We start from the raw sequence: 14321 nt of genomic DNA on the forward strand, positions 1-14321 counted from the left end.
AACAAGACCTTTAGAAGGACAAAGGTCAGAAGATTCCCATTGATTACATAAGTAAACAAAAGGCTTTCTGCAGGGAGCCTGTATACCTTGTGCCTTGGTGTTCTTTGTCCCGCTTCACCCTCTGAAAAATAAACATGCACAGAGGAGCTGAAACGGAGGCTCCTTAGCAAAGATGCCGTTTTGAGAAAGAGGCAGAAGCAAGCGGCGCCTGGAGGTGAAGGTTCGGGGTGGGGAGCCGGCCTCCTTGCCTCCCGCGTGTTCACTCTGACATTCGCTCACACCCAGAGAGGAAGCCTGGTGGCAGAGCTCCACCAAAGGAGGCCTGCCAGGTTAGCGAAACAATAAAGAGGCAAGGAAAACATCCTGGTTCCGAGGAGGAAGGGGGAGAGGCATGGGGAGGGGGCAGGAAGCCTGGGCGCTACCGGGGCGGCGGGCGGACTGAACCAGACGCCGGTGCCTTTACACAGTCTGCAGTCCCGTTACTCCACCGGCCTGAGAGAGGTGGTCAGGCCTCGGAGGAAACCAGAGAAGCATCATTTGTCCGGAAAGTTTACAGGTTAGAAAATGTACACATCAGACCCACGTTGAGGCCTGGACTGAAGAAGAGAAGAGGTGGTCGCCGCGGTCACTGCCTCTCATGGGACCAGGGTGGGGGGCTCGGCGTGGGCCCACTGGGAGCCCGCAGGGGCAAAGGGAAATCTATTTTGGGAGATGAATTAAAAGTTTACTAGCAGCCTTTTAAAATTAAGATTGAGAAACCTGACACTCGGTTCAAATATAAGCAACACTTGAAAAATCACCTGCCATAGCCAGTGAAGAACAAAGAAAAATAGAGGGAGAAGAAAGGAATGGGGCCGAAAAGAGAAATAAGACAAAGAGGAGAAATTTACAGAGGGAGGGAGAGATAAAGCTAGGGAGAATTTTTTTTAAAGAAGTCCACCAGAGTAGGGTAATTATTGGTTATTATTACAGCAGCCCAGATGAGGGGAGCACTGGCTTCCAGCAGGCACGTGCCAGCACTTCACAGGGACCGTCCCAGTTAATCCTCTTGGCAGCCCTGGGAGGTAGGCACCGTTAATATTCCTGTTTTCTGATAAAGACACTGAGGTGCAATGAGATAAGTAAACTGGCCAAGGTTACATGGCAAGTAGAAGCCCTGGACATCAACCCAGGTCTGTCCAACTCCAAAGAAAGACTGATCAAAACGATGGAAACAAAGAATGAAGGTTAGAAAAGGAAGAAGCGAAACAAAGACACCTGTGAATGGGAAAGCGGGAAAGGGCTGAGGCAGACCTCCGGCTTCCAGGACGCCCTCCAAGGGACCCGGGCTCCACACTGCAGCTTCACTGCCCAAGTGGGATGACACACCACGACAGCTCAGGTCGCCCACCATCAGAATGGAGTTATGTGAACTTAATTCCACCTGATTAACAAGTGATGGGATTCAGGAGGAGGAAGGAAGGAAGGGAGGAAGGAGGATGGGAGGAAAGAAGGGAGGGAAGAGTCCACAATGATTACCCGTGAGTGAGAAAAGGCAGCGAAACAAAGATGACGGGGGTTTTCAACGTGCATTGGAGAGATTAACAGGACCATTATCAGGCGAGGGGAGGCCAGGTCCAGGGGAGTGAAAGGGTGACCTGTCTGCATTTATGACTGCTATCTGAGGTGTTGGAAGTGAAGCAGGATAAATGTGTATGAATGTGTGAATGTCTGACTGCTGGCTGAAGGCATGGAACTGGGTTTCTACAGAGAAGACAGGTTGTATGGGAACCACCCCCTCAGTGAAAACAGGTGAAGCCCTGCTGTCTCCTCTCCAAGCCTTCCTTCCTGCCATCCTCCTACCTAGAATACCCCGCTCTCTTGCCCTTGGCTTTCTGGCAAAATCTGACTCATTTCTCATGCCCAGCCCAGAGACTGCTACCTCCAGGAAGCCTTCCCAGAGACAACCTTCCCAGAGACAACTCTCTCCCTCAACACTACTGTTTCACCCTTTTATACAATTGTAACTTACATGATCCCATGTCTGTGTCCGCTGTGAGAGACTGTGGCTCACAGGAGATGCCCGATAAACGTTACTGCACTGAGTTGGAGGGAAAAGGCTGAGAGCAGGGCTGTGAGGGATATCCCATTTGGTGGGAGAAGCAGAGACGGGGAGAAGCTATTCAGCCAGTGCTAGCTTAGAGGATAGACAGAGGCTTGAAAAAGGCCACCGAGGTTTTCTAGAATGTTCTTCCTTCCTCTACCTCCTCTCCACCTTTCCCTTATCCTCCCACATCTACCTTCTCCATGGAGCCCTACCTCACTTAAGAGTAGTAACAATGTCCGATGTGTCCCCCTGAAGCATCAATGACTAACTCACACGCAGCACACACATTTACAAAGCTCATCCATGTGCATGGATCCACTTCACCCCCTACAACCACACTATGCGGCAGACACAACTGGTGTTATCACCTCCGTTTTACAGATACGGACAACGGCTCAGAGACAAAACGCCTTGCCCAAGGTCCCCGTAAGTTCATTATATTATGACTCATTACTTGATATGTCTACATTTAAACATGCTTTCACAGTCATAATTATATTTGCTTCTCCTCAAAAGCCTTGTCAGGGAAGCATTAATAGACATTATTATCTTCATTTTTAACCTAAGGACAGTAAGACCCAGAGACATTAGGTGTCTGCCCAGTGCCCCATACCTAGAAAGACCTAGAAAGTGAAGGGGTTAAGAGCAGAAGTTCTCTGACCCCGTCAGAGCACTTGAGCGACCCCTAGTATCTGTCTTTCCAGCCCTCCAAGCGGCTAGAGACAGCGGCACTCTATCACCGCAAGGCGTGACGATACTATAAATAATTCCTAGCAAACCACAAGAATTCACCTCCCCAGAGGCGGATCCCCTTCAAGGAGGTCCCATTGAGACCACACTTATTTCAACAGTGCTGTCACAGCTAGAGCTCTTTTCTAAAAATTCCCTAATTTTCAACAGAGCCTGCAGAATATTCTCTGGAGTTTCCTAGATAACAGCAATTTTTCATCCCTTGATTAGATTATTAGATTATTTTGGAAACAGACACAAATTCAAGGCCCATTCTAAGAGATGGAGATAAGTTGAACCCATTTTGGATCTGGGAGAAGGTATAACTGCAGCCAGTTGCTTGCGCCCCACAAACCAGCTCTGAAGTGGCTCCCAACTCCTTCAAACACTTTGGAGGTGTGTGTCAGTAACGTCCAAAGGTTCTGACCTGAAGAAGAACGCTCACTGGCCACAGAGGCCCAACTACGACTACTTTCAAAGGCCTAATGTTTTGGAGTCAGGCACACCTTACATGCTGTTTTTGTTGAATCCTAATCGCTTCATGTGTGTTAACCTGGTCTCCTCAGATGACTGTAAGCAAGGACTGTCGCACTGAGTTTTTCCAACTTCAAATCTTGCTCTTTCCTCTCTGCATCTGAAGCTAAGGATGGAGAGAGAGAGTTCTAGAAGACCCCAGGTGAGAGTGGCAGGGGTCTAGGGTGAGAGAGAATCAGGTAACAGAGGTCCTTGGAAGGCACCTTGAACCTGGAGGTGAAGGTGGCCTTGCCACCAGTACAACGGTCAGTGTGAACAGGCCTAGGTTAGGGAGTGTCATCATGGCCGATATTTATAGAGCTCTCCTGCCCAGGCACTCGCATCTGCTCTCTAGGGGATCATGACACTCTATTCCCTGAGCAGAGGCCTATTAATAGCCCATTTGACAGATGAGAAACTGAAGGCACACAGAGGCTGAATACCACAGCAAGGCCCCACAGCTGGCCAGAGGCACTGTTAGGGTTGGGACTGAGTCTGTCTGACCTCCAAGCCGGGACCTCCCCAGGTCCATGACTGCAAAGCCCGCAAGGCTCTCATCCACACCCTGGCAAAAGATGATCCCAGAAAAAGTCTCACCCAGAGGGAGCGGTAGCCCCAGAGGTCAGAAGTAAAACTCATTCCCACGTTGAAGCTGGGGATGGGAAACAGTGGTTGTCAATACTGGCCTGACACTCGGTAATCACGAGTCAGGACCTCACCCAAAGAACAACATCCCACCAGATTACAACTGGGTGTCTCTCCTCCAGATTCTTGCTGCTCCTTCCTCCTGTGTGAGCCTCTGTTCAGACGCCCAGGATGGCGCAGGGCCAGCTGGAGAGCTTGACCTCGGCCTCTGCCCTCCTCTCATCACCCATCTTCCTCCCTGGTCTTCATCTCCCAACTTATCAAAGACATTAAGCAGAAACTTGTCAAACTTAACAAATCCATGTCCTTGCCTCCAGCAACCCAGCTCCTTCCCTGCCCAGAGATTGGGGGTGGCTCTTATTCAGGGTCTCCAATGAATTCAGAGCCTCCTCTCCAGCCCCCACCCCCAACAACCCCAGGAACTAAGAACACAGAGCCTTACCTGCTGCCTATACCATCTGACCTTAAGCTTTCCTCAGACACGCTTATGTGACAGAATAACAACATGACATTCAAGTACCCCAAACCAAAATACAGCTCAAAGGCGCATGTCCCTCTTGAGCAGCCTCTGGGGACCTGCCGGCTCCTGAAGAGATCTTACAAGAGGAGCCCTAGAGCATGCGGTGTGCGGGTGCTGCTGCGGTGGCACTGGGGCAGAGGGTGGCCTGAGGCCAGGCAGATGCTCCCTATGCCAGGGCCACGCTGGGCACTAGGGAACAAACATGAGTAAAATCTGCACTTCCTCCCACAGAGCAGTAGCTCACGTGGGCTCACAAGTACGCATTCAGAGCCACTGGCTCCCCGCAGAGTATTCTCCACATCACTCCCCGGCTTAACACCCCTCCTGGCGCCTAGAAGACAGTCTGCCCTCCTCACCGCCCTCCCATGGCCCCACATGACCCGGGCCACTGTGGCCTCCCGTCTCTCCATCCCAAAACAGGCAGCAAGCTGCTTCTGGCCTTGGGGCCTTCGCACAGGCTGCTCCCTCTGCCTGCAAGGCAGGCGCCATTACAGCTGGAGACACCTGCGCCTCGTCTCCAGGACAGGAAGGGGCTGGGTGTGTACAAACAGTGATCTGGGGGTTAGGATGGGGAGTGGTGTGAGAAGCTGGAGAGCTGGTGGGGTCAGACCCGCGGAACTTGGGTTCTACCAGGGGGTGTAGATTTATTCTCAGCACAACAGAAAGCCCATGGAGGGTTGAGAGTGAGGGGTTCAGCCCAAGAGCGAGGTTACCGGAAGTACATTTAAGAAAATCACTGGCTCCTGGGAGCACAGAGTAGAGGGAGAGCCTGAGTAGACACAGGGAGGACAAAAGAACAGCAGAGATGAAGAAGGCGGTTTGGGGATATAGTTCTGAAACAAAAGCAACTGGAGTTGCCCCCCACCACTGCACACGCACACCAAAATGTAGAGGGTCGGGACAAAGAGGATGGAGGGTAGCTTCTCAGCTTCTCCTTTAAGTAACTAGGTGGACGGTATCGCCAACTCCTGTCTCAGGAGGATGGGGCAGTCAACGATGATTTGGGGTGGGAATCAAGGGCCCCAGGTCTCTGACCTTCCTCTTTGACGTCACTGTTGAACTTTGCCCAGGGAGGCCAACATCTGCCTTCTTCCCTCAGGCCTCATTCTCCCCATCCCCCCTTTCCTTCCAACTGAGACAGTGTACAGATGAGACAAGACTCAGCAACTAATGTTAGCTTACGTGTTCCTTCACAGCTTTGTATGCCCACAGTGGGCACTGACTCACATCACCTGCCCTTCCACAGCCAGCCCCAAGCTGCCCAGCTCTCATGCTGCCCTCAGGCCTGCCTGGTCCCTTGCCAGGCGCTGCTGCTTTCTCACCATCTACGCTGGACTTTCTCCATCAGGTCAGAGCTGGCTTTCTCTTCTTCTGGGGTGTTCACTGCTGCTCAGGCTCACCCGCCAGGCTGAATCAGCCCTGAACTCATCTGAGCTCAGGTCTGCATCCTCAGCTGTCCGCGAAAGACACCCACTGGGGCAGGCTACAGTCTTTACAGCAAAGGCACTTCAGCTGATGGAAACCAGCTCCTCTGTCCACTGTGCGCCCATCAGCCCCGCAGCCAGGTGGTCACCTCCTTCTCCTGCATGGGTTCTTGCATCGCTCCCTTTCAATTTCCGCTCACTCCATTCTAGCCCTGATCAGCCTTTTCCTCCCAGCATCTGGGATATACTGCCCATCAACATTCCAGTATCTCTGACATGACTGCTGGGCGGTAGTATGGGCAGATGTGTATGTGATTCACTCATGGGCCCCAGCACCAAGCATGTGTGAACATGCAACAAGAAAACAATACTGCTCCTTCCTCGCAAGCCCTCAGGGGGCTCCTCACTGTGGATGAGACAAACACAGACGCCTTCAGGAGGCCTCGAAAGCCTTCCCAACTTGACCCGGTCCTCCTTTCCAGTCCTGTCTTCAATGACTCCAGTTATACTAGAGTCTAACTAGTCTCCCCAGGTCCTCTCTCCCATCTTCTTGGCTGTTAAGAAGCTGCATTAAAAAAAAAAAAAATCTTCAGTGTTTCAGTGTTTGGGATTTTGCTGATGTCAGTAGCCTCCCCGTCTGTCTATCCATATTCAGGCAACTCCTTCCTTCTCTCTATCGTGTCCCCCTGGACTGCCCGCATCAGCTGTCTCTCCACTTCTGCACGTTGTAGGCTGTCTCCATCCACAGCATACCTAAGGGTCAGTATGATTGTCCCGTGACACTGCGTCAGCAATGAAGCACTCTTGCACCATCATTTCGCTTTTTAGACATTGGTATTTGCACTCCAACAAGACTGCATGTACCCCAGGTGCACACACCCTCCCTATGACCTGCCGCAGCTCCTCACACAGAGAAAGGGCTCTGTACATATTTTCTGGTCTACAGATCAATCAAATGTGACGCACACAGTCACATACCACACTCCGACAAAAGAAGAGGGAGAAGATAGGACAGAAACACCTTTGTTTTGGTCTAAGCAAGATGTATGGTAAGTGGGTAGAAGAGGGCATAGATGTGAAAAAAGAAACAATTCTACAGCCTCTGAATGAGGTACCATTTGATGTCTCCTCCTACTGAATGGGTATTCATAACACGGCCTCAGAGTATCAGCCTTGTTCCTGGAGAGCCCGTTAAGAACATCACCGATTCATTTCAGTTTGGTTGCTATCGAATGTAGCTACCTCTAGCACCAATAACCTATGGACTGGCATATAAGCAGGGTGTAACTCACAATCTATATATAAAATACCATTTTATATGTGTAGAAAGGCTCATGATCCCACCTTCTTTCATTAGAATCTCTACTCTGCAGGTTGTCCCCATTACCCCTGCCACCTCCTCATCCCAATCCTACTCCCTATTCTCTAAAAAAGGGTGAGAGCAAGGGACCAAGGAAGAAGGATGATACGCTGGAGAGGATCTTAGTGATCGAGACAACTCTCACCCCATTTTACTGATGAGAAAACTCAGGCTACATGATAATTGTGGAAAGAGCAAATGGATCTGGTCAAATCGATTTCAATTCTTCCTCCTCCCTTTACATGTCTTATCTAACATCACCAGGCTTCAGTTTCCACAACTATAAAAGGGCAATAATATCCCTCGTGGGGGTTATTTTGAGAATTAAATGGGATGATGAATGCGAAAGTTCCCACCACACAGCTGCTCAAAGACTAGAAGTCAAAGAGGGAGTGAAACTGTCTTTCCTGTTGCTTCCTTCCCCAGGATTCTTGAAAGGAGGGACATTTACTGCAGCTGAAACCTCTGTTCACACAAAAGCAGGTGGGGCAGAGGGCAGCCACTGAAGGAGACACCAAGGACTCAGAAACTGCAACTGCCATAGGGGCTTTGCTTTCCTTCTGAGTGGCTGAGACAACACGCCAGTTCCGAGAAGGCCGTTTTCAGCCAGCTGGGCAGGGCTGCTGGTAGGCAGAGGGGAATCACTGGGAGGGCACAGGCTCCTCCCCGCCCCCGCTCCAGGACCAGGGGTGCAGTAACTGCCCAGCTGGGCAGCAAACACCTTTCATTCTCACCCTGCCCACACCACTGGGGCAGGAAACAGCAGTTTAGTGTTTGCACGCATGAGGTTAAAAGGATGTGGCTTTTAAACACACGCGGGCCAGGGTGAGTCCCTTTCCCCACACCTCTCCTTCTATTTGGGGTACCCCCCATCAAAGCAACAGGGCTGCTCAGGAATCCCCACCACCACCACCACCCGTCCCAGCCAGGACGGTTCTGAAGGGAAGCCCCTCTCTCTTCCCTGGGGGCTGCCTCCTGCCCAGCTTGGGTCTTCACTGCACTGTGTAAGAGTTCCCCCCAGCTAAAGCTGAATGACCAGCTGGCCCGCAAAGTTACAGCCACTCAGGGGACAGCTATGTTAACAGCCCAGAAGGGGCTGGGCTCACTGTGCTTCCTTTACTCTAGGGGACTGCATTTTTCTACGATTATTATTCCTTGGGTTGGCTGCTCAGCTCCTCAGCGTCATTTCCCCTTTGGGTGGGAAAGTTCTTTCCTTCTGCATTGATTTTCATTATGACTTAAGCCTCCTCTCCCAACCCCCACTCTCATTTGCGGATCTCACAATTAAAGCCTGGCATACGGACTGCAAAAGTCAGTGTATAAACTTAAGCACTCCGCTTAAAACTGTGGCTTGGAAACCCCAAGTTGTTAAAAAAAAAAAAAAAAGCAAGAGAAAGGAAACCTCGAGGACTTGGCATCCTATCTCCGCGGGCTGAAACACCAGCAACAAGTTGAGCTGAACAGCCTGCGGGTGACAGGTGGGCGCAAAAGTTTAACAAAGGTCACACAAACGGGAAGCAGGGCAGAGCTGCCGGCCAGGGACTTGTGGTCTAAGCAGGCTAACAACCCACAGAATGCAAGCCCAATCACTCAACAGTGAGAACCTTGAACTCTGCCAAGAGGAAAAGGGCTAGAAATGGCCCCGGGGAAGAAAAGGACATCTCTGGTCCCTCCGTTGACACCGTATTTGGAAGCCCAGGCCACGAGGACCAGGCACTGACCACCAACATCCCCACAACACAAGGGGCTGCAGGCAGTTTCCCCAACAATCCACTGAAGCACCTTATTTGTAAGACTCAGGGCTCATAACCAGCAGCAGCAAGCATCTCCCCAAACACAAGAGCACTGGTGCAGATACTGGCTGTCCATCTGTCAGGGGTGCAGAGAGGGCAGACATCCAAATGGGATAGTGTGTGGACCACAGGGCCTCCAGAGGCCCTTCCAGCGTTGAGACTTGCCTGCTTTGGAAATAACTGATTGTACCTTGTGATACACAGTGGCCGATCAAAAAAGGTCCAAAGAATATCTCAGAGGTTACTAGGTAACTCAAACTCACTGAAAATCACTTGATGCAAGTTTCTTGTTCATTGTTTCTTTTTTCCCTTTAAGTGACATTGTCTGAGCCACCACCAGAAAAGAAGTACAAGTCCCGCCTGAATCCTCAGCTGTATCAGTAGCTTCTATTAGTTTTCAATAGGTAATCAATTTCCTCTCTTCTACTCTCACCTTCCTTACATTCCACCTGAGAGCCAGCCTGAGCTCAACTGAAGCACAGACACTCCTCGGCTGGTCTCTGTGGAGGGGTAGGAGGAACAGGGGAGATCCTCTCAGGTCAGAGAAGTTTGGGATGCCCCCAGCTCCTGCCTAGCTGCTCTCTGTGGCTCTCATGTGCATGCCTCTAGAGCCACCACGCATCTGAAACCTCCTTTGCTCTCACCTCCCCAAAGGAATCTTTGCAACTGGAAAGGTTGCAAAGTCAAGACTAGCAGAGTTACCCGCCACGCGTGTGAGGAAGCGTGTATCATCTACGGTGCCAGGGGTCCCTGACCAGCAAGGGAGATCAGCCCCAGCTCTCACCTGCTGAGTCCCCTAAGCCAGCTGCCTCCACTGTCCGTCTCCTGTGACACTGAGCTCTATGTGATATGTGAGGATTCTCAGCCACAAGAGAAGGAAGGAGACTTCTATACCAGTCTCACCCATTCAGGTCCCTGGCAAGTCAGCATCTCTCCCATCCATCCATGAACAAGACAGGACCCTACAGCTAAGAAAGCCTGACTTCCAGCCATAGAAAGCTGCTTTCAGTTCCTGTACTCCACTTTCATTTAGAAGACTGATATGTTTCTGCACAGTATTCCTGGTTACTTTCCTTGTGTGAGAAAAGCAGGAAATGTTCTCTTTTATGTTCTTGATTCCTTTCCGTGGAACTTAAAACAATGTGCGCTGTAAGTTACCTAGAGTTGGGGTCCCAGTGAGTGTGTCTCTTGGGTCTCTGGAAGCTTCTTTCCCCTCTCTCTTCCCTTTACAGATTCTCAGTTTCCCAATCTTGTGCCCGTGATGGAGAAGTTCACAAGGGCAAGGCATTTGCAATGATGAGAGTACTAATGAATGTGAAATTGAGTTTTTACTTGAGGATCTGATTTTTTTTTTTAAGCTTTTTGCTTATTTAATTAGAGGAAGCATCCCTAGGTGCAATGAAGTAAGCTAAGTCCTATCCCAGGAAGTCTGTGTGATATGAGAGACTTAAATGAAGTGTCCACTAGGAAGCTGAAGCCTGTCTTCAGCCTTCACCTAAACTCTAAGACAGTACCTAGTGCTCCAAGTGACCTGGGCTTCTCTGGGTAACCCAGGAGAACAGACACCTTGTGTCACTCATGGGAAGGCAGTGCTTTAACACCACCGCATTGCTGACTTTGTTCAAAGAACTTTCCACTTATTTTTACTTTCATTTTGTCCCATCATCACCAGGAGGCTGGGAAGAGCGAGGGTCATTACTTTCATTTCACAGATGGAGAGACCGAGATCAAAAGAGGTGACATTCCCGGGGTCACAATGGTATTATGATTGGAATTCCACTTGGTCCTTAGCATTTCTTCCAGACCCAAAGAAGGAACTGGATACAAAGGTCTGGAGGTGAGCAGGCAGATCCCTCTCTGAGTGGACCGGCGGCGGTGGCCGTTTATGAAGCCGCAGCTCATCAGGAAAACAAAAGGGAGGAAAGGCTGGGGGACAGTCCTGTGTTGGGGTCTGCCATACAGGGCTTCGCCCTGGAACCCCCAACCTCCACACAGTCCCTGGATCTCTCTGCTTTACAGAGAGCCAGTGGAGTGTTTGGTTTCCAACTACACCCTTTGTCTTTTACAAATATCCTTAAGGCTAGAACCCTTAAAAAAAAAAATTAGTTATTTAAATTTGAAAGTCAGGCTCTGTACCGAGAGAGGCCCATTTCTGCATCCATAGAAAAAAAATGGAATTGGGGAATGGGCTGGCCGGATGTTATCACCTCCGAAGTGGGAGAAGTGCTTTTTGTGAGGTTTGGGTTTTTCCTTTTATTTTTAAGGTGGGTGTATACAGGATCCGGGGTCCACCATGGGAGATAAGTTTTCCTCCAAGGGGGTGGGGGGACAACAGGATGGCCACACCCCCCAGGCCAGCCTCCCGCGAAAGCGTCTAGGAAACCACTCTTCCTGGCTCGCTGCCCTCCCTCCGGGTCCACCCGCAGAGTCCCGGCGCGCCCGGCCAAGCGGAGCCCCCACGGGGGTGAGCGTCGCCCGGGCCTAGGGCGGCGGGATGCGGCCCCGGGCGCGCCCACGCTCCCAGCCCGAGGCTCGCTCGGCGCCCGTCCCCTGCTCTCACTCACCCGCGCTCCCGCTTCGCGGGGCCCGGCTCGAGGGTCCCGGCCGCTTCGCGGCGCCCGGCGCAGGGGCGGTCTGGCGGTGGCCGGGGGATGCGGGCCCGCGGCGCTCCGGGGGCGACGTGGGCGACGGCGGCAGCTTGCGACCCGGGCTGGAATCGGTCGGCCACGCCGGCCCCGCGCCTGCCGGGGAGAAGGGCTGGCCCCGTGTCCCGGGGGCGGCCGGCGGCGGCAGCAGCAGCAGCGGCAGCAGCAGCAGCAGGAGCGGCGGCGAGGCCATGGTGGCGGCGCCCGCCCGCGCTCACATGCCCGGCGCGCGGGGCGGGCGCGGGGCGGCCGCGGGTGCGAGGGACGCGGGCGGCGGGTGCCGCGCGGGGCCGGGGAAGTGAGCGAAGTGAGGCTGCGAGCGCGGTCCCCGCCTCAAAAGTTGTGGGGAGCCGGGGGAGGGAGGCCGGGGGCCGGGCGGGCGCGGCGGAGGCGGCCTCGGCGCCGCTCCATGCTGATTAGCCCGGGCGGGTCGCGGGGCGGGCGGCTCCTCCTCGGGTTGACATCACCGACCGAGCGCGGCCGGGCCGGCCGGGGCGGGGAGAGGGCAGGAAGGGGGCGGGGGCCGGGCCGCGAGCGCCGGCCTGGGACCGCGGGGGGAGGTCCTCGGAGAGGGCAACCTTGGGCGCGCGCACACACACGGACACGGACACGCACACACAGACACACACATGCACACACGCCCTCCCTTCCCCAATTAGAATTGCCTTGCCATGTGCAGAAAATTTAGAAAACCCGAGTCTTCCAAATCCGGAACCAGAATTTCCCAACTCCTTAAATGCACAATCGATCGGTGAGAAGCAGGTACTGGGTAATGTGATTAGCACTAACTAGATCCTACAAAGTGCTTTGATATGCAAAGCAGTGGAACCTGTGGCCCTGTTCCCAGCCTTATTAATTTGAAGTGTCCCCACCACCCACCACCACTTCTCCTCCAGGCCCCCAGGGCTGGGACTGAGTTGGCGGTGGCCAAGCCTTAACACTTCACCCTTCAGCCAACTGGAGAGTCATCCTACCCAGCTCCCCGCGCCCTCTCAAGCCTGGATTCCATCTCCACCCCACCACTGCCTTTGGCTCACATCAGAGTTCTGCAGAAATGTCATGGTCAGGACACCCAAAGAGGCTGCAGGGAAAAGAAAACTGTGAATTCAGACAGGCCTAGGGCAAACTCTATCCGGCAAAGGGATGTAGATCGCGTATTAAACAGAATATGCATAGGGATCCGTAAATTCTAAATGGATACCTTCAGGGGAAAGAGTCAAAGATTTCATGTAAACAGACTTTCTTGGTAAATAAAGGATAAAATGTCTGTAAAATTGTAAGACTAAGCCTCTGTATTTCTAGGTGAAGAAAGAAAGGCTCAAAATAAGAGAATAATTTGCTCAAAATTCTGAAGCTAGACCCAAAGATGAAGTGATTTATCTGTGAATGACCATGTGGCATCATTAATTCTGGTCCCACAATTTTGAATTTGCAATAATCCAGACAATGTCTCAACTGAAATGAATGCTGGCGCTCCTTGGGAGGCTCGTCAGTTCTACTGGGGACCCTGTCTGACCACCAGATGCTTGGGAAGCTATGAGGGTGGACTTCCCTTTCAGGCCTGTCTCCACCCTGATTCTCTGCTCCTCTCAGTGGCCGTCCCTGAGCCCCATGACCCACCTTGAGGGTAATGAGCAGATCATGGTGTCCAGGACAGCTACAGAGGAACCCAGACCCACTCTGGTGATTCAAAGGGAGTCACTTGGTAGAAAACATAAAGGATGCTCTGTATATACAAGCTCACCTTAAACTGTGGAGTGAGAAGTTAATGACTTGGTTTTATTTTGTTTTTAAAGAACCACAAAACAAACCCAGCTTTCCAGGGCTCTCGCGTGGAATTACCAGGCCTTTCCAAGAAAGTGTCATACCATCACACCCCTGTAGGAAACTTGGTTTGCCCTCCTGGCCCCAGTTCAACTTCTTGGATCCTGCTCTCATAGTAATAGGCTGCCCAGAGTTCTGATATAACCCATTGCCCAGAGGCAGCCAGACAAACCCCAACAAGCCAAGACACTGTAAGGTTCAGAGGTTCTGGTCACTGCCATTCCCTTCTTTCCTCAGAGAACATTCCACATAACCCAGTTGCCCTCCTGGGCCACCAGTGACATGTAAGGACTTAATGACTCTCAGGCTTCTGGTGTGGATTCAGAGAGTTCTTCACCATCAAGGCCTGGGGACCAAATATGCTCCTGTCACACCTGCCTCCCCTTTAGGCACAGATTCACCATCTCTGATCTTCTCTCCACTTTCTAGGAGAAGGACCTATTTCAGGTCAGCTGGGTAAGGCTTAAACTGTGGGTGAGGGGCAGGGTGGGAAACACAGGAGAACCTGGAAAGACTGATCACAGTGAAGAGGGATCCCAGCATAATTTCATCTCCTCCCAGGACAGAACAAGAGAAAAGAGCAAGAGAGAGCTGGAGCCAAAGAGAACCCTGGAGAGAGTAATCATATTGGTTTTAGGGCCCTTGCCTTCTGTCCTGACTTCACCACTGTTTGTATGATCTGGGCCTGTTTCCTCATCTGTGAAACAAAGATTGTCCAGATGATTGCTAAGACTACTCCAGCTCTGCTATTTTAGTGTTCTAAAAAAAAAAAACAAAAACAA

The 14321-nt window shown here is 51.9% G+C and overlaps 1 protein-coding gene across 2 annotated transcripts in view; it reads right to left on the minus strand.

The window, feature by feature from the left end:
* HEG1 (heart development protein with EGF like domains 1) overlaps positions 1 to 12099 on the minus strand; it is an 83803-nt gene extending 71704 nt beyond the window's left edge. Inside the window, exon 1 of one of the 2 annotated variants that reach the window (XM_070370440.1) lies at positions 11635 to 12099. In XM_070370440.1, the coding sequence (XP_070226541.1) occupies positions 11635 to 11908 (274 nt within the window). In that variant the 5' untranslated portion in view covers positions 11909 to 12099. The remainder of the gene's footprint in view (positions 1 to 11634) is intronic. The other variant, XM_070370435.1, reaches the window with a different exon arrangement.
* Between the last annotated feature and the right edge of the window lie 2222 nt (positions 12100 to 14321).

Source organism: Bos mutus, chromosome 1 (assembly GCF_027580195.1).
Source record: "Bos mutus isolate GX-2022 chromosome 1, NWIPB_WYAK_1.1, whole genome shotgun sequence".
Lineage (NCBI taxonomy): Eukaryota > Metazoa > Chordata > Mammalia > Artiodactyla > Bovidae > Bos > Bos mutus.